At 34.9% G+C, this 22529-nt stretch overlaps 4 protein-coding genes across 14 annotated transcripts in view; 2 read left to right on the forward strand and 2 right to left on the reverse strand.

The window, feature by feature from the left end:
* The first annotated feature begins 6722 nt into the window (after window positions 1-6722).
* Window positions 6723-7931, forward strand: LOC117233594 (probable transcriptional regulatory protein Teth514_1449). Its single transcript, XM_033494061.1, has 4 exons — window positions 6723-6951; window positions 7069-7312; window positions 7416-7578; window positions 7674-7931. The coding sequence occupies exons 1-4, from the start codon at window positions 6774-6776 to the stop codon at window positions 7881-7883; spliced, it is 795 nt and encodes a 264-aa protein (XP_033349952.1). The 5' UTR covers window positions 6723-6773; the 3' UTR covers window positions 7884-7931.
* Window positions 7932-7943: 12 nt separating this feature from the next.
* Window positions 7944-11415, reverse strand: LOC117233592 (J domain-containing protein DDB_G0295729). 3 transcript variants are annotated; one of them, XM_033494055.1, is made up of 5 exons: window positions 11371-11415; window positions 10630-10706; window positions 10412-10534; window positions 9951-10134; window positions 8107-9862 (listed from the first exon to the last, which is right to left on the reverse strand). In XM_033494055.1, exons 2-5 carry the CDS (start codon window positions 10700-10702, stop codon window positions 8107-8109), a joined length of 2136 nt encoding a protein of 711 aa, XP_033349946.1. In that variant the 5' UTR covers window positions 10703-10706; window positions 11371-11415. The 3 variants fall into 3 exon arrangements, with proteins under 3 accessions (XP_033349948.1, XP_033349947.1, XP_033349946.1); XM_033494057.1 differs by lacking the exon at window positions 11371-11415 and having other exon boundaries at window positions 7944-9862; window positions 9951-10060; XM_033494056.1 differs by lacking the exon at window positions 11371-11415 and having other exon boundaries at window positions 7944-9862; window positions 10630-10702.
* A 764-nt stretch (window positions 11416-12179) lies between these two features.
* LOC117233593 (spermidine synthase) lies at window positions 12180-16239 on the forward strand. Of its 2 annotated transcripts, none has more exons than XM_033494059.1 (6): window positions 12180-12617; window positions 13635-13828; window positions 14665-14785; window positions 14891-15137; window positions 15308-15537; window positions 15624-16239. In XM_033494059.1, the coding sequence occupies exons 2-6, from the start codon at window positions 13695-13697 to the stop codon at window positions 15774-15776; spliced, it is 885 nt and encodes a 294-aa protein (XP_033349950.1). In that variant the 5' UTR covers window positions 12180-12617; window positions 13635-13694; the 3' UTR covers window positions 15777-16239. The 2 variants fall into 2 exon arrangements, with proteins under 2 accessions (XP_033349950.1, XP_033349949.1); XM_033494058.1 differs by having other exon boundaries at window positions 12181-12612; window positions 15624-16238.
* A 935-nt stretch (window positions 16240-17174) lies between these two features.
* Window positions 17175-22529, reverse strand: part of LOC117233591 (talin-1) — a 48404-nt gene continuing 43049 nt past the window's right edge. For 7 of the 8 annotated variants that reach the window (XM_033494048.1, XM_033494047.1, XM_033494052.1 and 4 more), the window contains 2 exons: window positions 21198-21836; window positions 17175-20776 (listed from right to left, as the gene is read on the reverse strand). In XM_033494048.1, coding sequence (XP_033349939.1) covers window positions 19745-20776; window positions 21198-21836 — 1671 coding nt within the window. In that variant the 3' untranslated portion in view covers window positions 17175-19744. The remainder of the gene's footprint in view (window positions 20777-21197; window positions 21837-22529) is intronic. The other variant, XM_033494045.1, reaches the window with a different exon arrangement.

A 22529-nucleotide genomic window follows, 5' to 3' on the forward strand; every position in this document is an offset into this window, starting at 1 on the left:
GGAAATTGTCGCGAAATATGAGAAACGTAGGTTTCCAATATCCCTAAAATTCTATAAAAGACATTTCCAATTATCCAACGTTAACGTAACGTGAAGACTCTCCAATGAACGTTCATTAATACCAAGTTAGCTTTTCTCGCGTTTCTCGGACATCGAGCAACAGATTTCGCGCCAATACAGTTTTACGAGGCGCGTCTCGAGAAAATAAAAAACACGTACGAACACATGCACGACAGGATGCAATACCGAGTGCTTTCGATACGGGGAAAATGCTTAAACTCTGTATTACATAACCCGGTAGAATGGCGTACTATCCCTGAAATGGATGGCATGGTCGTCTCAAAACACCACGGTCATATGGCGTCAGAAACGACCGCGGCGGGTCGAACGCTCGGAAACGTTGTATTTTCTTTCCCTTTCTCTCTTTCTACCTTTCGTTTTGCCTTCCCTCTCGCCCCATCCACGAAGCGCATCGAACGCATCCAATAAAGGTGAGGTTAACGATGGATCGTTAACTTAATGAACGATGGGAACACAGCGTTAAACGCGCGCGCCCACACGTGCCGTGTATAAAAACGTCTGTGGAGAAATTATAGTTGACAGACATTGTCCTCGTCGTTCTACGTCTGTTATAATGGTCGATCGAAAGGGCCACCATATCGATCATCACCGGTTCCATTTGGTTTGCGTAGATGGGTATCGTTCGTTTTTCTTCCCCTTGTGGTTTCTTCCAAGAAACGTTTCATTCTTCGAGAGGATCTGTCGTTCCAAGTATCTTATTTGGAGAATCGCGTAATAATTTTTAATCTGCGAAAATGTACGATATACTTCGTTTCGAGATTTAATAACGCAGAGATGTGGATTCCTGAAAGTGCGAAACTATAAACAAAGCAGCAATAAACTAAACACCACCATGCCGATACCCGATCGACGACGATTAGGTACGTATACGACAGCTTTACCATCGACTAAAACGTCAATATCCATGATATCGTTTCGATCCAATTCGGCAGTTACGACCCAATACGTTTTATCATTAGTATAGATCCGCACGTAATAAGAAAAATTCTTACCTAATTTATAAAACCTGGAAATAAGGAGCTTCTGAAATCAGTTGTTTTATATCGGTAGGGATAGAAATTAACCGTATGTTTCATATCGCACCACGATCCGAGTTACGAGAATCGAATGGTGAAACGATTTCAATCGGAAGTTTTATCGATCGCAAGATCGTAGCTAGGAACGATCAACGAGCCGTTTATATGATTGTGCGATAAATTGCGTTCGACCCTTTTTCTTTTTCTCATCTTCAGCGTCGATATAACGCCGATTTTACTGTCTCGTCGACTCGAGATCCTTTTCATTAAGGCTTTTACTGGCCGCTAAATACGCTGAAACGCATACAGTCGGTATACAGAAGAATCGAAGCAAAGGGGCAACGAGAAAAAATACACAAAGTAATACCACTAATCGAAAACCAGAACGAAATAGGAACAACGAAGTGAGTGTGATGAAAGAGAAGAGCGAGGAATTGTTGAGAAGGAGAATCGGAGGAAAGGAAGAAGGGGGAAAGAGAGGAGAAAGCAACGTAGGAAGAGCTAGAAATTGAAAGAGGTTGAAGAGGAAAGGGAAGAGCCTCGTTCTTCGAATGTTAACCCGAATCATACCGAGCTACACCCGTTTGTTCACCCTCTCAGGCTCATTACCGGCGACTAGTAAAGTCTCAACGTGTGCGTGTATCACTTCGTTCCATAAGACTGCGCCAAGGTTTCCATAAAATCGCTTTATCGCTGACTTCTTTCGAAGCGATCGAGGCCAATCGCGAAATACAAGAGTCGTCACCGTGTGTCGAACGCAAGTACGTATACCTGCAATTAGCAAACCCGTAAATGACTTTTGGGTCGGCTAGAAATTGTTCTCGTGAAAAGTCGCGTTACTTCGTGATTTTCTCTTTTCAACCACACTTTTTTTTTTCACCTTTCAAGACGGTTCAAACGGTTTCAATTTTTGCTTCATCTTCCTCCTGTAGTTTTCTTTTTTCCAATCCGTAAACCAAAAATTTTCGAATCCTGAGCCTCCAAGCCAGAACTTTAAATCTTCCTACGAATGTCGCTACCTTAAAAGTATCTTGTTATTCTTAATGTTCGTCCTGTGTTGACTTGCGGAGAATGCTAGTCGCGATTTCTAATTGCTGAACATAAACGCGCGCGCGCACACGGTCATAATTAATAATAATCGTGAAACCGTATTTTTTCGAGCGGCACGCTTTAATCAACGTGACAAGCGTTTATCTAAATGAGACGTAACATGGCGAGAACTGCTGTGCAATTTGCGCGTTTTAACGCGAGAACGTAACGGATCAAAATTGCCTGGACTGACGTGACGCGACACACCGTGACGGAAACACATGGAAATCGCGTGTGCGCGAACGACAACGACATAAACAACCGATCGCGCTTTCTCTTCGATTCGTCGCGACGTGACGCATCCGTTTTTAAATTGTAAAATAAAAAGGAACGCACCCGGTGAAAATGTCATTTTACATGGGTGTGCGACCAATGTTTATCGAGAAAATAGTTGGGCTAAAATGTGAAAAATATTGGATTTCGAAGATGATAAAAACGACGGGGTGGAAGGCGAGCAATGGAAATTAATTTGCCGAGGCGATTGCTAAATGCTCTTCCGCCTCTGGTTTACAGTTTAAAATAGATAGTTGGCTTTATCGGACGTATATTTATCGAAGATCCTCTTTCAAATCTAATTCGGAAGTTGCGTTACAGCCAAAAAATTGTCATTACATATCGGTAGGCGTAAGAACGTCGTCGATGAAAAAGCGAAACGCAACGACGCTGAGCGTCTTGGCGCTGATATTATTTCAAATCACCGAGACGTCTGCCGGATTTTTAAAGAACGACCACTTTGTGTCACTACGTGCCTCAAGTGAGTGAGACGAGGTTGTCGTCGTCGTCGTCTACATCTACGTCTATGTCTACGTCGGTGTAGGACGTTGAGAGGAGGCCATAGGCGTCCAGACGGCGACGTCGTCGCCGGCGCCGAGCGCCGTGCTAACTAGCACCCCTAGCGCACACACCCACGCCTTTATTAAACGTCGCCCGTCGGCTCGCCGTATATGTTTCCCCTCATAAAATTGAACATGGCGTACATACCTATACGCGTGAAAGAGCTCGAAAGGGAGGCCGGAGAAACGGAAAGAGAGGAGGACAGAGAGAAAACGGTCGCTAAATGCAGAACGAAGAAAAGAACGAAACGAAAGGAGAAACGTATGAATTGCGAAAGAACGGAAAGAAACAAAGGGGACAAAATATCGCGTTGTGATTTTTCAATTATAGTTGGAGTTCGTACGGCTGACGTTACAGATATTAAAGAAATTTGGTTCACGACGAGTGATTCGTATCAAATCGATGCATATGAAACATCGTCGGAATTTCCATCGTTTCGTGATCGTACAGTATTTTGAGAATGATATTTCTGGATTTTCGTTGTACATGGACATACCACTTTTTTCGTGAAAGAAGGAAAGGAGAGAAACGAAACGGGGGAAAAAGAAACGCGTGAAAGATAGAAAAATAATAAAATTCATTTCGTCTCTTACAAAAAAGAAGAAAGAATTACAAATGGCCTGTGAAGAACTAATGTGAAAGAACGAGGCAAGGGGAGAATGCACGAAAGAAACAAAGAAAATAAAATTCTTGTACCCTGAATCAGAATGTATCCGCAGTTTTTGTATTCATAAAATACCTAGAGCGAAGAGTGAATGCGATGGAGCAAGGTGGTGAATTTAAACGAAGGACAAACGGAAAAGACAGAAAGGAATTCAAGGGAAGACGCGAAAGCAGCTAAACGTCGAGTGGCGATACAGACAATTTTATATTGTTCTCTCCAAAATATACGATCACGACGTTCTTTTGATATTTCTATTATTCAAAGTATTGGTAGAAAGGCAAATTTTTGGCCGATGGTGTATATATCCTTCATTTAACACGGTATCTCGGTCGATCCGATTCGATTATTAAAAGAATACCTTTCCTTCCAACGTTCTAGATTTAAGTCCTCTAACAGAGAGCAAATCGTCCCTCTAAAACAGCAGCAACAATTTCCATGGACACTTCGGACATAGGAGAACGATGATGCAACCGTGTTCGTTGGGAGGAAAGTAAAAGAGGAAGGAAGAAAGAAGGAGAGTAAAAAAAAAAGTTACCGTAGACGGAACATCATATAACGACAGAAATACAGAGGATAAAAATAAAAAGACAAAAAATGGAAGGGAGAACCGAAGGCAGGATGAACGAGGGAGAGTGTGAAAGAAACGGGAAAGAGGGTGACTATAGGGTAGATGCACAAGAGGAGGAGGAGGAGGAGGAGGAGGAGGAGGAGAAGGGGATTAAAGTGATCTGGCGAGAATCAGGGCGGAAAGACAACGTGAGTTACAGGATTTATTAGATCCCTGTCTCGAAGTCTTTTAATTACGATGGGATAACGTGACAAAAAGCAAAATTATATATATTTCCAGGAAGGGGTGCGGATAAGAAATAACGTTAACCATTAACGAGTAGTTTCGATATCGGTGTTCCGCACCCTTTGGTAATAGTCTGCGCGGGAGCAGAACATTTTAAAGGTGGTAAAGTGGGTATTAAACTGTAGATGAAATGGCCAAAGCGAAGATAAGAGACAGAGATGGTGCAAGAATTCATGGTACAGCAAATGAAACGAGGCATAAATACGGTTTATTTTTCAACCGCCTGCTATTCACACTCTTATTGCCTTCGATGCGGTGCGAGAGACGCGATCGGACAGAGATCGGGTGCGTTTTTAAGAATAAATTACGCGTAACTATATTCGCAGTGTGCGTAAAATGATTACTAGACTATTGTTTGCCTTTTCTGTCGATCGCGTGATAAATTTAACATTTAATATAGAAGTATGTCAATGTGAAAATGTGAAAATTGCCTCTGAACAAAGATACGAATACGTTCAAATTCCAAATAACTTTTGAGAATGACACCACTAATCACTCGATACGAAATTTCATGGATCCTTAAACGTCTGCCAAGCGGGAATCGTCGACGATCAATTGCCCGTTCGACAAATTTCCTCGAAAACGAACGAGACGTGCAAATATTGAATTTGCAGGCCACGGATCGCGCCTGAACGGTTGCTCGTGATAAAAAGTTGACCCTCCAATACGTCCCTTTATCCGGACAAGGTACGCTTTACACGAGCAAGAATATATACATCTTAATAGGAATAGAGGTAGAGGGTGAACTCTCGTGCAAAATTTATTAAAACCCTCCATCCTCTCACTCTCTTACCCCGTCTGGTTAACCGTTCAGAAAGCGGCAAGCGTACGTGAATTAAAGGCAATGACGACACGACGTACATGTCCTATACCTGTTGTGTCAAAGGAACCATCCAATGTGGGGTTAACACGGTTAGATCCCGTCCCCTGGAAGTCGCTCGAGGGTAATTAAAAAGAATGACCACGAACAGCCTGACTAAATTGAGAATTCGGTAGCGAAAGTGCCTCGTGAAATCGCGCAAACGCTGATCGATCCACAACTGTATGTGGGACAATCGTTCTTCTTTTGGGTTCAACGTCCATTTCTAAAGTATTATGACACGTCGAAATCTATTCGAGAAGAATATCTTAATAACTATAGCACGAACAACTTGAATACGTTTTACGGGTTCGCTTTTACTCACGGATTCCTAAATTACTATAATAAAATACATTTATTTGGCATATTTCAAGCAATTGCAGTTGCCCGTTATTACTAAAACAGGATTATAAAAGAAATATTTAAAACACGCGAAGCTTAAAATCATCGAAATAAATTTATTTTAATTCAATAAAAACCACCCTATTTTAAATAAAATTCAAACGTGAAACGAGCTAAACCAGAGCGGATGATATTTCTTAATATACGGCATGCCATCGAATTATTATTTATAGTGAGAGATTATGCTCAAAATTTTCATGCTAGAACAAATCAAAATAAGTAGAAAGAAATTTTTCATCGCAATTCCACGACATGCGGGTCTCTATGCTTCCTGAAGCGCTTCGTTCGTTGTCTAAAACCAAATTTCACATGCGAAACGCAGCTTTTTACCTGTAAAATATCGCGACAGCCATAAAATAGGACGAATCATAATTTTTTTTATTGAGATCAAAAATTTTTTTATTTAACAACCGAAACTCATTTACTAGTTTTTAATTCTTCGTGCTAAAAAATCGTGCATAGATACACCTATAGTTATAAAAAAGTATATATGTTCTAGGTATACGTTCTTAACAAAAAATTACAAATTAAAAAAACTAGAAAAGCAATTAACTTTTTTTGTAACTCGCCTATTAGTCGGGAATATTTTTTCACAATTTATCTCTATATGATGACAGTATTATAGCACGCAGAGACAATAGTACGTTAAATAAACATCTACGTATTAAATGAATGGCAAATGTGATGAAAAGTGGAGATATGTTATATTATGCAACATGCTTTATCCAAATAACAAATAATACCCGCAAACACAATCTTCTATCTCGAAGTATCTTATATTTGGGAAAATTTTAGTAGCAAATGTATTTTAATTCCTCTTAACAATTGCGTAATAATAAATTATAAGTGTATGGTAATTATTGAAATGAAATTACCAGAATCGTCTGTCCTTGTCGATACCAATATTAAATTAACAATTCCCCTGCTACTAAGTTGCGCTGGCTCAACTGAATATCATAACCTCTCTTTTCCAAAATGAAATTTCGAAATGTTCTGTTGTATAATAGATATACAAGTATCTTGATTCAAGAAACCAAAAGATATGCGGGTCATAGCAAATGGCAAAACATTAAAGCTACGAAACAAGAACATGATACCGCAAGAGCACAAATATTTAATACTCTATCACATAAAATGAAAGTTGTAGCAGTAGGTATGTTTCTGACATTTGAAAAAAGTACCTAAAAAATTTCTTTACATATCTAGTCAAAGTTTTAAGTGAATATCTTTAGATTTAAGGTACTATATATATTTTGTTTTTTTGTTGAAGAAAGTGGCAACTCAGACCCAAACACTAATCCAAAATTAGCAAATTTAGTCGAACAAGCAAAAAAAGCCAACATGCCAATGTCTACGTTAAAAGGAATTTTGGAAAAAATAAAAAATGTACGAACTGGTGAAAGTCATGTACTGCCTATGCGTATTATGAAAGGGCCTACGCTTGCTATCCATATTTTAACTGATAAACTTACTTATGTAAAAATTAATATTGCACATATATCAAAAAAATTTAAGTGAGTACTCTTTTATAATTTAATCTAGAATTTTCTTTCCGAGATGTACATTTACTTTGTTACAATGTCAAATTATGTTAACTTATATGTATATAATTTCTAGTGCCAAAGTTATAGAGCCTTCGGCATTTTCACATTTGTTCGATAGTGTAACTTTCGTTATAGTTTCTAAAGACTGTAACTTGGATTCTGCAATGGAAGATGCAATAATAGCTAATGCGATAGATGTAGAAGAAATAAAGGATGAAAGTGGAACGTATTTTAAGGTACTAAAATATAAATTCTTTTATTCCAACAATTTAAATTTAATCAAACGGATTTCTATTTTCATACAATGTATCTTTATTTTTATTTGTTATAGTTTAAAAGTGAATTTCTTCATCCAGAAAAAGTTATAACGCAATTAAAAATTCTAGGGTATACTATACTTTCAACAGAAAATAAATGTATACCTATTGGTACAGTTCAAGTAACTGAAGAAGAATTATTAAATATAAATAAATTTAAACAAAAACTTACTTCAGAAATAAGGGAAATTGTAAAAATAGAGGATAACATTGCATCCCTGTAAATATATACGTAATATGCGTATATGTATAATGTATATGCATACATATATATATATAAAGATAGTTATCAATAATTACATTATAAATAAAAATATAAATAAAAGAAATTCTGCACATTTGCAAAAATATGTTACTTTGGATAAACATCGTTATAGCTGATCATTTAAATGTCTTGTATATATTATGCACAAAATATTAGAAACATGTTTACAATTTTTTTACACTTTAATGTTGATCAGCTCCATATCCTTTTATTTCATGCATGTTAGAACCTGGAAAATCTAAGATTGACTTTGAGTAAAATAGAGACATCAATACCTTCTTTGTCATTCTGGATCTTTGATTCCCAGGCCTAGATGAAGTATTAGATCTTCTGTTATTCGACTTCTTCAAACGTGTATTTGTAAATATCTTATCCCTTCGTTTCACAAATTTTTTACCATCTGTGGAATAATTTGCAGATTTATCTATAAATTTTTTGTCTTTCTCTGGTTTTTCTGTTTCACTTTCATTCATATTTTTCGTATTTTCCTTATCTGAAACTTCCTTTTCGTCTTTTATATTGTTTGGTACATTTGTTGTAGAACTAAGATCATTTACATTGTCATTCTTTCTAGATTTCTTTTTTCCTGCCTTTGCAGTTTCTAATTCTGTTTTCTCTGCTTTTACATTTTCCAGTTCAACTTCAATTTCAGTTATATCCTCGTCTTTTTCAAAGTTTGACTCAGTATATCTCTCTTTATTTTTCTTCTTCTTTTTCTTTTTGCTTTTAGAAATATTTTCTTGAGTTTCATTAATTTTGCACTCTTCTTCCTTAAGTATTACATTTGTGTTTGCCCCTGTTTCTTTTTCCGTACTTTCTTTTTCATCGCATCTATTCTCAGTGGTAACTTGTATTTTATCTTTATACTTTTTCCTTTTTTTCTTCTTACTCGAAACATCTTCAAGTATACAATCATCAGGTATGTAATCTTCCATTTTGGTTTGCTCAATCTCTGTTTCATTTTCACATGCTTTCTCTTCTTCTGGCGTTTCTACTATTGTTTCTAAATTCGATCGACTTCTTTTTCTTTTTTTAGATTTTTTACTTTTATGTTCATTAACTTCATTATCGTGTACTTCCTCGGGTGTTCCTACATCCAAAGCTTCATTAACACAACCAGATAACACTGAACTATTAACATCAGAGTTATATTTTTTCTTCTTTTTAGCTTTCTTATTTTCAACCTCAAATTTGTCTAATGTTTTTTTTGTTTTTACATAATCAGTACTATATTCTACATGATCATTAAATGTTACTCTTTTCTTATCATTTATTTCATCACTTAGATCTAAAGCTGAATTTGTAAGGCCAAATTGTACTCTAGATATTTCAAATTCTTTTCCATTACAAACTTCATCAGCTTGACATTCTAAATTTAAGCCGGCATTGATAATACCACTCTCACACCTTTTTTCATTTACATTGTTCTTTTTAAATTTCTTAACCTTGCTGCTTAAACGTAATTCATTGTCATCAAGTTTTTTTTTCTTAGAAAATTTAGATTCAATATTAAAATTTGAAATATTTTCAGGGCTATTTAATTCTACACAGGGATTTTCAAAAGCATAATTACAAACACTTTTAACTTCCATGCTTTCCTTATTATCATGGCATTTTACTTTTCTAGATGTTGATGCAAATCCAAATCCAGCATATTCAGATTCCTCTTCTATATCGTCCTCCTGTTGTTTTTTATTCTTATATGCCAGAGAAAAATCCTGACCTTTCTTCATAAAATATTCTGCCATATTACCACCATTTATAGTAATAATACCGTTTCTGTTATCACAAGTGCCAATTGAATCAAAGTTTTCTTCGGCATTGCCTTGTTTATCTTTATTACTTTTATTTATATTCAATTCTTTTTGGCCAAATATATTTGCTAAATCCTTTGAACTATATTTATTTACATCTTTCCCCCTTGTAAATTTTTGATAACTAGTAATAGTAATAAGAGAAAAAAAGACAAGAAGAGAATAAAATAATGGTACGTCTAATACATTATATGTACATAAATAATACTTACTGAACACGAGCACGGCTTTGTTTAGATTTCAATTCTAACGATTTTCCACTTAATACACCTTTGCTTTCCTCTGTTTGCGCTACATTGTGACATTCGTTTTGTTGAAGCTTCTGTAAAAAATCGTTAAAGCTATCTTGATGCTCTGTCCATGCTTCGTCTAAGGCATCCTGTTTATATCCAATACCTATAGGAACAATCCATTTTTTATTAATGTTTCTCAATATAACTAATATTGCAACTATCTAGATAATGACAAATTATATTAAAAACATTAGAAATTAGAATATTAAGAGAAAGGCAGCAATTTCATTTCACTTTAACAATTTTGATTTCCTTAAAGTTTTGCAATTTCGTTTCTAGGTTAATTCTAGATCATTGGAATTAAATTCAAAATAGTTAAAATACGAATTAGTGACGATAAGCAGAGTTAATGTAAAAATCTAATTGTTAATTATATTTACCTGTTGTATCATTTTTAACCGATACACGCACGTGCTCCGTTATACCTTGTTCGTTTGCTCCGAGTCCTTTGCCACTTGTCCATCCCATCTTTTCCAACATTTTCTGCCCGAATTTGTTCGAATCTGCAGAAACATACAAATGTCACTACGATGTTTCGAAGATACAACATTATACATTTTTTTTAAGTAAAATCGAATAAATTCAAATATTTACAAACCTTCGCTCCATTCTTTTCCTCGTGGGTTTAGTGTCCATTTTTGTTTTCGACGTGGTTCTGCGAGCATAGACATGTTACTTTAAGTTTTAAAGCGATAATAAATTCAAAAATTTGGCATTTGATAAGTATTGCAGGAAGTTTAGTTTACGTTTTCTATTAAATTTAAAAATCGCACAAATATCGTGTCAAACGATTGAAACATGCGAACGCAACGTTGCCGCAAAATTTGCGGCACTGCTTTGGTTAGGGCGCTCTATTAAAGCGCGTTCATAGTGGCATTTAAATTCAAACTTCAAAAATGGTGTAATTCTTTCGAACTCTATTGGTTATATGCTAATTTACATTCGGAATCTAGTATAATTTTTTTGTATACGTTTTCGTATACAATACAAATAATATTATTGCGTTAGTTATATGAGATTATTGTAAAATTAGTTGTGTCATATCTTTGTTTTTTATTTGCAAAATATCGTAATGTTCCAATTATTTGTATGTTTCTTTATTTTAAGTTTCTCAAAATTCTTTTTTCCGAATAAAGACGCTCTATTTTTATTACCGTAGTAAAGTAGTAGAAGTTGTTATTTCATAAATTGAATAACAACAAAATCTTTTATAATTAGTAACATTAAAAAAATTCACGTAATCTCATATCACAATTACTTCAATTTTACGAAGCTAAATCAGATCTGTGATTACATTGACCTTGACTTTAGATACCGACCACGTCATGGTCGAACTTGCTTAATCTCGCACGTGTTGGCCTCATTAATTCCGATTTGATGAAATTAGTTACGTTTGATGAATGCATTTCGATAAGTTGAGGAAAACGTTCTGGATAAAGGTATCGTGGGACGAGTTTAAAACGAGACACGAGGAAATGACCATGTAACCTTTGCTTCTCTTTAACAAAGAGAGAATGAGAGAAAGAGAGAGATTTTCCGTATCTATCAAACTAAAATGATTTATTCGATTGTTTGTTTGTTTTTTTTACCCAAAATTATGAAATTTTTTAATGATAACGATAAAATGTAAATTTTTAACGAAGAGTCAAATTACTGCTATTTATTATCATTATCATTTTGTTTACATTTCTATCAAATTTAAAATTAAAAAGGCAACTCCGTAGGAAAACAACTTATCCCCTGAATGATAAAAAGCAGAAATAATCTTTTAGTTCTAGTGCAGCGTTAAAATAGAAAACAATGTACATAAATAGCTAATTATATATGATCTTGAATGTAAATAGCTAAACGTTTAACAGCTATTTTCCCCTTCCTAATTTTCCTAATTTTCCCCTTCGGAGGGGAATTATCTATTTAGTTAACAAGAGGATAATGACTTCGGTTGCCAATTAGATAGGTTTACGTGAATTTGGACTTTAAAAGAGGAAATGATTGCAGCGATGAACGATACTTCTATATTTAAATGTTGTCTTTTGAGTTGACTGTGTTATTTGTTTTAGGCTAATGGAGAGATGGAAAGGATTAAAGTTCAAAACAGTTACAATATAAATATGTATCGTCATATAATCTACGAAGCATTATCGTTATCGCAACGATAACAAGACAGAGGAAGATTCCTGAGCTTTTCTTTTATCTTTTGTCGCCTTTTCTCCCAATTTTCCGAATATTTTCCATCAGTTGGAATTAGGAAACCGATTTCCGTTTCGGCAACGCATACTACAGCGCAGACAAGTTATCTTGTCCGTGGTTGAACCGTCATTATCTGGGAGCAGAGGGACGGAGGCTGATAAAGGCCATCATCCGTTTGGCAAGTAAACTCCCGTCTACTTTCCATTCTCGCTCGTGTTTCCGTTTCGAAGGTCTGCTCGTTGCTTCGTCGTCACTTTTACACTGTACACCGTTCGCTTCTCGCTCTTTCTGCATTTCAATTCGGTTGGAAGAATCGTATGGTGTGGTTATACGCTGTGGTGCGGCTGAAATAATTCTTTCTTCGGGTTACCCTGGTGATTTGTATTTATCGGTAAAGTAATTTGAATTTGAATTTGTTAGTTTTGGCAGAATGTAAATTATTATTTGTCGCTATTCGTGCTGATAGTGTCGTAATTTTACTTTTAATTTGCAAATAAATATCGAATTACAGAGAAGTTCGTCGAAGGGGTTGAAGCGATTCTTGGACCCATTGTGTGTGATGATCTGGATTTGATATCGAGTACTGTGAATCGTTTTGAGTGTTTTTACTTTTAGTGAAGTTGGTATTTAAAAAAATAATTAACATTTGAAGACAACATTTCTCTAGCTTGTTTTTGAGTGGCTTCTTCTGGAAGCCGAGTAGATCTCCGCTTTCGTATTTTAGGTATTGCGTGATCAAAGTGATACTGTCTTAAATCTTTCTTTAGCTATTACTATCAATATTAACTAAATATGGTGAATTACTATTATTGCAAATTTTACGTGTTGAAACTTCCATTGAAATTCATTCGAATTAATACATTACAAGGACGTAGTATTTAGTAGTAAACACAGGTTGTCACATACAATAAATATCGAAAGTCGGAAACGCATAACCAAGCAAAAAATTAGAGTTACATTTTATTTCGTTCTCCTATGGTACAGCTTCGATCGAAACCTTATTTATTTGAAAGATCCTAGAAATGCATTAATGATACATCATCGATTAACTCTGAACTCTTTCTATTTCTTCGTATCTCCAACAAAATTATTTCAAGAAACAAGAATCGCCAAGCCAATACTATCTAACATAATTTAAGCTATTCTTTTACAAACAAGCCCTTTCAAATAATTTAACAAATGACATTGCAAAGACACTTAAACCGTGACACTTATACCGTGTCAGCGGCCGAATGCTACCAGCACGAATACACAGGTGACAAACGAGTTTCACCATTTCTTCCTTCGAGCTTCGCTCCAGAGGGAGTGGAAGTGGCGATCCGTATCGTAGGGAAACATGTTTGGCCACATAAAAAAGTTGGCACTTTTATTTTCCTCGTCCACGATTAACCGACCGACAGTGTCTACTTGCAGTCGAATCGTGAAACAAGAACAGATACTGGTTCGCCAACCGAAACTTGCGTAAGTGAAGAAATGGATGCGATCAAACCTGGATGGTTCAGTGAAATTAACAACGATCTGTGGCCAGGTGTTTCATTGTCTCTCGAGGTCCTCGACGTAATTCATCGAGAACGATCGGAGTATCAAGAAGTGATGGTGATCGACACGTAAATATTCTACTCTTTCTATTTTCTTTAAACGTAAAATATATCGATTTTTCATTGGAAAAATAATTGGAGAAAACTAAATATGCGTTGGAGGTTTATGACACTTAGATCCCTACGTTATAACAGTTAGGTCGAAGAGGAAATCGACTTTTTATACTTTACCATCGGACGACAGTAGCAAAGTATTTTTTATAAACGAGTATTTTTTAAAAACGAGCGGAACAAGTTTCCTTTGATCTTTCTTTCTTATCCAGTCTCATAGTTACTTTTGAGTGATTTTTAACAGTTGGTTTTGAGAACATTTTTTTATTAATATAGTAAAAAACATCGAGGGGCAAGCACGACATAGCTGTTAAGGAAGGTAGAAGCAAGAAAACAAATAAGATGGTCTTCAACTTAGAGTTTCCTTTAAACGACACGAAAAAGCTAATAATAACGCCGTATCGTCGTGTTATTTTTAAGACCGATATTTTTTACTTGCAAAAATTACTATCATAATTTAGTTGTATCAATGCTTTTTATGGTGTAATTCAGTCTTAGAAGTTTATTTTTCGTAAGTTACGATATATCTAATCTCTCTCTTATACGAAATATATAATTCTCTTGATAACTGTTGCCGTAACACGGTGCCTTTTACTTCTATTATTTCTTACAACTTGGTATTAACGCAAAGAGCGAAAAAATATATATAAAGAATGTATAAATCTACTAAGCGAAATATGTCAGATTCTAAGAAGAGAAGAGAAAGCGCAAAAAGCAGAAAGGAACTAAACTTCCGATAAGTTAGTCGTTCGCTGTTGTTTCAAAAGGAATTTGTTTTAATTGCACGTATACAGGAAATCGCACGGAAGGACCCTAATTTTAGATGGTATCATACAATGCACGGAGAAAGACGAATTTTCGTATCAGGAGATGATCGCATTTCTACCGTTGTGCAGCCATCCAAATCCGAAAACTGTAAGATCTTGCATACGTTAAATATTTTGAAAAACGTTATAGTTATTGAAAAGGTATCGTATTTTGTATTCATATCTCTTCTTGCTTCGATTATTTCCTTGTCAGGTGTTAATAGTTGGAGGTGGTGACGGCGGGGTTGCTCGTGAAGTTGCGAAACATCCGCTAGTAGAACGAATCGTGCAAGTCGAGATCGACTCGAAAGTACTAGAGGTATCCAGAAAGTATTTGCCTACGATGGGTGTGGGACTCGATCATCCTAAAGTCACCCTTAACGTGGGCGATGGTTTCCAGTTCCTGCAGCGACACATTGGAGAATTTGACGTTATAATTACTGATAGTAGCGATCCTATCGGTAAGTAAACTTTTGTTAATTACAGTTCGTTTCTTGATACATTTAGATTTTGATCGATAGTATAATATACTTTGATCCAGTTTTATTAATGGAAAACGATCGGAAAATGTACAATAGGAGTATTTTCTTACGTGTAATGATATGAGGTAATAAAATGTTTACGAATGTAGGTCCAGCAGAGTGCCTATTCCACGAATCGTACTTCAATTTAATGAAAAATGCGTTGAAACCTGGTGGAATCGTTTGCAGCCAAGCGGGTACTGCATGGTTGAATCTCAGCCATGTGACACAAACTTTGCAACATTGCAAGTCCTTATTTGCGGTCGCAACTTATGGTATTGTTTCCGTGCCTACCTACCCCACAGGGCAAATTGGATTCGTGCTCGGAGGATTAAACCCTGTAAGTACATTCTTTAATTTTTCTTTTCTTCTTTTCGTTAGTCCTTCTACGTAAACAGACAAATAAAAAGATAAATACATCTTCAGGAAACGAACTTCAAAGAACCGAAGAAAGTTTTCAGTCACAGCGAACTCGATGAAATGAACATGAAGTATTATGACGACGATGTGCACCGAGCCGCCTTCATTCTGCCAAGGTTTATAATAAAAGCATTGAACGAAGTCGTGGCTGAAAAATAGTCGTTAAATCTTTTCTCGCAGTTTTTGATACGCCATCGCTACAGACGCGGCGTAGAAACGATCAAGATCTTGTTATATCTATTGAATTCATATTATCGTGTATCATTGTTAACTCAATTCAATTCGATCAAGCTATCAGCCTGAAAAAGAGACTACATAATCCAATAAATTAAAATAGAATGTCCTGTTTAAATCATACGCTTCGCACTTTTGTCTTACATGCACATGGAAACATACATTCTTAATGATACATCAACGAAATGTTAGAAATTCTTTATTAATTTCAATGTAAGTAAAGCTAACATATCTATATTTGTGAATGTTCTGCCGTAATATAATTATAATAAAACGATATCCATTATCATAATCATCTCCTAATTGTATGTAGCACACACATGTGTAGCAGCATTATAACTAATGATAAGAATAAATCAATACTAATATAATATAATTAATACAGTATAATATAATATAATATAATATAATATAATATAATATAACATAATATAATATAATAACATAATATAATATAATATAATATAATATAACATAATATAATATATAATATAATATAATATAATATAAATATAATATAATATATAATATAATATAATAATATAATATAATATAATATAATATAATATAATATATAATATAATATAATATAACATAATAATATAATATAATATAATATAATGAATATAATATAATAATATAATATAATATAATATAATATATAATATAATATAATATAACATATAATATAATATAATATAATATAATATAATATAATATAAATATAATATAATATAATATAATATAATATAATATAATATAATATAATATAATATAATATAATATATAATATAATATAATATAATATAATATAATGTAATATGATATTACAATTTGTAACATTCCACGATAAAACTTAATCGATTGTACTAAATATAACGATTAAAAATATCCTGTATATAAATCTGAATCATCAAAAACCAATGAATACAAAGCTTTAAAAACTGTCGATTTTTCTCTCTCGTTGCTCTTTGTTTCTTCTTAATATATTAACGGCACATATATATTTAATATATAATATATGTAGAGAATCTATATATTGTATAATTCCTTTCGTTTATATTTATATCTATACATATAATTTTCTATATATCATGGCACACACCTATAAGTATAATGTATACGTATATAAAATAAAAACACGATTGGCAATCGTTCTGAAAATATAGAACACTAAATGCAATAATGTATACATATATATCTGTAGATCCCTTTGCAAGAGTTCGATAATACAAATTTACCTCTTCGCTTGTTTTTTCTTTTTGAAAACGATCTTTTCATGCAAAGGGATTCTTCCTTCATCTTGTCTCCTTTTTCTTTTTTTTTTTTTCGTTTTATGATTATACTATCGAACATTAGTAAAGCATCAGTTTTTTTTCTTTTTTTTTTGGTAATATTCGAGAATCCTACGAGTTTGCTACGAGCATGTGAAAAAAGCGGTAGCTCATTAGACTCAGGCACTTTTTTTCACCCATTTATCGACTCATCGTCAAGACACTGAATTGTTACGCGAAATATTTAACATCTATGTATTTACAAATTCTTCCTTGACCTTCGAAAGACTAATGATAATTGCACTAATCTATCACTTGGAACAGGTCTGTCCAACCATCGACTTTCCAATCAAAATTTTCTAAGAGCATTTTCACGCTTCAACGCCTTGTTTGAGATAATTCTTTTCAAAGTATAATATCATGTTTTTAAGCACTTTCCTTTTTATCGTGTCTATTCTTCTTAATTACATTCTTCGTGTGAAAATTTCTCTTTAGTTTTAGACTGCAATCTTATTTCTATAATGAAGACACTCAATAAAGAGCATTAAGCAAGAAATTATTATTAAAAGCTAATGCAAAAGAAATTCGTGTTTAGAACAAATAAGGTTACACTAGTTGAGAATTTACGTGTCATATAAAATTCGTAGATAAAATTATGACAAATTTGTAAAAATATATAAAATTATCGAATTCTTACATGTAAAATTTGATCTTTTTTTATACAAATCCATGATTGAAATAAATACTTTGCAATCATTTACTATATCTCAATATTGAAATAATCATACTCGATAGATTATTTCGCTATGACTTTTATGTCAGAAAAGAATAATTACAATAATTCGTATCATTGTAAGGAAACCAAAGATCTTGTTCCTAGTTTCTTATCAAGGATTAAAGATTTAGATTCATTTTATTTGCAATTCTTATTAGCACTTTGCTTTTATATAACGTTGTTGACACTTCTATACAAATTTCATTAGAATATTTACAATCTTGCAACTTCGATGAACCCCTTTAAATGTTGCATTTTAAATTAACTTACGAGTTAATATATACTTCTTCTATTCGAAAAGCTCGATATTTGCAGTAATAAAAATAAATTGCCTACTCCAGAACGTTCCATGACAAAATATTCAATTCAATTTTTATTATGATACAATTGTTGCATGTTCAGCGTACTACTTGGATCTACCTCTCCATGAATCTTTCGCTATTCAATCTTGATGTCAATGAACAGGATCGGTCTATGTACTACTCACGTACAATAAGATTTCGTATTATGTGTTCAAGATCTCGTTCAAAACCTCTGAATTCAGTTGGACAGTCCTGACTCGAAAAGTCTAACGAGCGAAATTATTGAAAACAAGCCACCGCGAGCGAATGGTAAAGAGCGCGCGATACAGAAGAAACGTAAGTTTAAGCAACGATTAAATTCCAGAACGAAAAGAGACGCACTTACAACGATAATGTTAAGAAAAATATTAAGAAGAACGGAAAATATTAAGGATAAAGAGACGGAGACACCATAGGATCAGGCCACATGGTGTCAGAAAGTTAATAAAATTAAATGATATGTTGCTTCTCTTGTTAATCCGTGGTCTTAAACTTAAACTATTATGATAAATTAGATCTAAATTAAATCAGGTATGCGATGGCTATTAATCGCTTGTCAATAAAATCAAAGAATAGAAGAAAGAAACATCGGTTTGAACAAACATCTTTCTTTCTCGCTGGATTTCGTATAATTATCCAATTTTTTATATATATATTAAATACGAATACATATTTCGGAGAATGTAGATTCCCCGCCAAATTCTCCTTCAATTATAAATACAAATATTCTTATAAATCTTTCGAATATATTTTCAAAAAGATGTCTCAAAAGATCGAAAACGAATATGTTATCAAAATATTAAGAATCGTCGATGCAAAATGGTGGAAATATATCACGTGCAATTTTTTGTGGCATCGTTCGTATTAAATCGACAGAAATAAGTTCGTGGAAAAGGTGGACGGTTATATTCCAATCAATAGTCATTCTTATAAAGGCTAATTTCGAAAGCACACAGTTAATTCTATCTAAGGGCACTTTTCTACCGTTTCTCGTCGCAAAGATTATCATACAAAGATTTTATCACGATTGCTTTTAAAAATAAAAACTAAAACAAGTAAGCTTGTCAATATCTCGAGAAAAATTGTAAAATTTTCAATACGCGCGTGTTTTTTGTTGTTTGAACATAAACTCTCACCCCTCTCCCCCTTTTTCTTGAATATATTCCAAATTTATGAACTTAAATTGTAAATTTGAAGATCCTTACTTCTTATTTGATCATCAGGCCCTCATGAATTTTTACTTCTTCGCCAGTTATTCTTCTTCCATATCACGTATTCATATTTTCGCTTCCTATATCAACTCTTTCTTTCCTTCCTATTCTTCCCTATTTTTTTTTTTTTTTTTAAAGATTGTCATTTTCGTCCTAGAAGGCAGTCCTTAATTTATTCTCAACTGAGCACGTGCTGATATTGTGTAAACGATCGTTATTGGGTTTTTCGTTGTCTTATCATTATACTAAACATTGTTGTTAATGAATTGACTTGCAAAAGATGTTGCGATCATTACAACATGGTTGCCTCGGTATTATAACTTTCCTTATTGATCTTCCTTTCGATAGAACTGTACTGACCGGATGAACTCTCCATAGTCACCTTCTTTTCGGTAACAAGGTATGGACTGTCTGAAACATACCGTCTATCGTATTGACTTTCGTTATATTTTTTCTCCACCGACCCATACTGACTTTCCATTGTAGACCGATACTGACTCTCTTTCATTTTCCTTTCTAACGTGCTCTGCGTTGAATAAACCTTTTCCGGGCTAACCAGAGTTTGTCTGTCGGAACTGAGTTGGCCAATATTGTGCGTTGTAGAATGCTGTTGATACGTGCTGTAATTCATCTGTGACTGATTGTGAGTTTCATAAGCTCTGGTCTCGTATCTAGTCGTGCTCTCGTAGCCACTCTGTTCGGCATCGGTGTCGGTGTCAGCTAAATCTGGACGATTTTTATACTTGGCCTGTCGAATGGCAGTGAGTCTTCCTCTAGCTTCTTCCAGTTCCCTCTCGATGCGAAGGACCTCTGATCTGGCGTTTATCTCCTGAGCGATACCTCCAACCATTCTACGGTTTAGGATCAAAGATCTGTCTTCTTCTTGCTGAATAGCCTGCTGGGCTGCTCGTACTAAATTGTCGGTGGCGCGTTTCACAGCATTTCCAGCTGCTTGCAGACGTTTCGTGCTCTCGCTATCTGGATCAGCTTTTACTTTGCAAGCGACCAATAATTGTGCCGTACTGCTGGCTACCTGTTTCGCGCTGGAAATTAGTTTTTCTTCGGAGCTGACGCCTTGTACCAGAGCGTTTGCAGATTCAACGAGGCTGTGAGTTGCAGCTGCGACCATTCTTGCGGCAGAAATTAGACCTTCGGACCACTGACCATCGTCGGAACTGGTTAGGGGAGTTCGAGAAACCTTTCCTGTTGCGATAAGCTCTCTTTGAGCTGCACTGGCTGCTTTTATAAGAGCCGATGTAGCGGCTGCGATCGATTTGGCTGCTTCTAGGATCATTTCGTCGAAGTTCATATCTTCGTTTGCCTCCTATGAAGTAAAAATGAAAACTTTTGTGGAAGGAGATAACTACAGGATTAATGATTTTTTTTTTAATTGAATCCAACATTGAATTAGCATATCGGTTGGATGATACGTGTGAATAATCGCCTTACCGTCGGTGGATTTCTGCCGAAGATGTTCCTGACCGCCGTAATAATATGTTTGATTCCTGGTCGATTCTTTCAAAAAACAACCAAGAATATCAAACATATCTTACGGAAATCAGACTGCTTCCTAGCGAACGAAGATTACCGAGACAACATATAACGTTATGCGTTATTTCTACCGTTTTACAGCTAATAATAAGACAAATTGTTTACTGGACTGAGACGAGATCTACGAGCAAATTCAGATCATACGAGAAATCATTGCCGCTATGAACGGCAACAGTATCGTCCGAAAGACTCACCTGTATACTTCTCCGAGGTCTCAAGCTGGCAAGCTTCTTCGCGGCAGCGTCGATACTGGCTGCAGCACCTAGTAACTCATTTTCTGCAATGACCGTCGGATCATCAGGGTCCACCCAGTCGGTGCCCTTCAGCAATTCAGCCACAGCCACCAATTCGGTAACGCTCTGAGCGATCTTTCTACTAATGGGTGGCAAAGTGTGTTTCGCATCGCCAGATCTTGAAGATATTTGTAATATAGCTTGCAACAATTCCCTATAATTAAGAGCGACGTCGTGACCAGCCTGAAGAGTTCTTTCTCTCAATTCAGCTGTTTCTGCGCAATTATACGCTGCTCCTTTACAAATGGTCAGCATGTCGCTGATAGCCTTTCGTCCCATGTTTGCAGCCGCAATTATGTCATCCTGTTTACAACTATTTCCGGCAGCTACAGCTTTGGCGGTTGAAATGGTGATACTCTTAGTGCATCGAACCAGATCTTCGGGTGTCACGTTGATCTTCTGCGTCTCTGGAGTGTTCAAGGCGCGTATTTCTTGAGCTATCGCTTCGATGGTTGATTCCAGAGCCCTGGTGCCACGAGTGTGCTCATCTTCGACAGCTTTCACTGTCTTCAGCAGCGACGTCACGTTGGTTACCATCACCTGAAGACGAAAAGATAAAGCAAATTATTACATGTTCCATTCGCTATTACATGCGACGATCTGGGTACTGTTTCTTCGTACTCATCGTTGAAAATGGATGTAAGAATTATTAATGAATGGATATCTAAAAATCATATAATTTTCATCGCTATTTCTTTCCCTTTTATCGAATATTACCGCGTATTAAGTTGTCAATTACGTGATTTTTAGATTATTGCACTGCGAATGAAATAGAAAATATGTTACGGTGTTAATGCAATTGTTATCAATTGTGTTTTGAATAAAATGATGGCGATGATATGTTCTGCTGCACAAGAACCTTGAGAAAAGTTAACATTTTTTCTTTAAATATTGTTAGTCAATTTCTAATGCTATAACTAGACTCTAGATAAAATATTTGAAAAGATATTAAATCAATCGCTGTAAAACGATATTAGAAAATAAGGCACGCATAAAACTAATTTCCTTTTAGACAACTTATTTTATCTCTTCGATATCCATCGCAAGATCATTAAGAATATTTGACCATATTTTCCAGGTATTTCACTTTATTTGCATTTATTTCGTACGTCTTATTAATTATCGTTAAAAACTGAAAATCATTACGTCCAAAATCTGAATATCGTTAGAAATAACGAAAAGAAATCTGCTTAGAAATGTTATTATCATCATATTCTCTTTAACAAACTCTTT

Source organism: Bombus vosnesenskii, unplaced genomic scaffold, assembly GCF_011952255.1.
Source record: "Bombus vosnesenskii isolate JDL3184/JDL3185 unplaced genomic scaffold, Bvos_JDL3184-5_v1.1 scf7180000013297, whole genome shotgun sequence".
NCBI lineage: Eukaryota > Metazoa > Arthropoda > Insecta > Hymenoptera > Apidae > Bombus > Bombus vosnesenskii.

Coding starts and splice junctions, on each gene's coding strand:
- LOC117233593 (XM_033494059.1), top strand. CDS start 13,695: ATGGATGCGATCAAACCTGGATGGTTCAGTGAAATTAACAACGATCTG. Junction 15,138..15,307: donor TGATAGTAGCGATCCTATCG/GTAAGTAAACTT, acceptor TTACGAATGTAG/GTCCAGCAGAGTGCCTATTC. Junction 15,538..15,623: donor TGCTCGGAGGATTAAACCCT/GTAAGTACATTC, acceptor ATACATCTTCAG/GAAACGAACTTCAAAGAACC.
- LOC117233594 (XM_033494061.1), top strand. CDS start 6,774: ATGAAATTTCGAAATGTTCTGTTGTATAATAGATATACAAGTATCTTG. Junction 6,952..7,068: donor AATGAAAGTTGTAGCAGTAG/GTATGTTTCTGA, acceptor TTTTTGTTGAAG/AAAGTGGCAACTCAGACCCA. Junction 7,579..7,673: donor AAAGTGGAACGTATTTTAAG/GTACTAAAATAT, acceptor TATTTGTTATAG/TTTAAAAGTGAATTTCTTCA.
- LOC117233592 (XM_033494056.1), bottom strand. CDS start 10,702: ATGTCTATGCTCGCAGAACCACGTCGAAAACAAAAATGGACACTAAAC. Junction 10,535..10,629: donor AGGAAAAGAATGGAGCGAAG/GTTTGTAAATAT, acceptor ATGTTTCTGCAG/ATTCGAACAAATTCGGGCAG. Junction 10,135..10,411: donor GGTTAAAAATGATACAACAG/GTAAATATAATT, acceptor TTGTTCCTATAG/GTATTGGATATAAACAGGAT.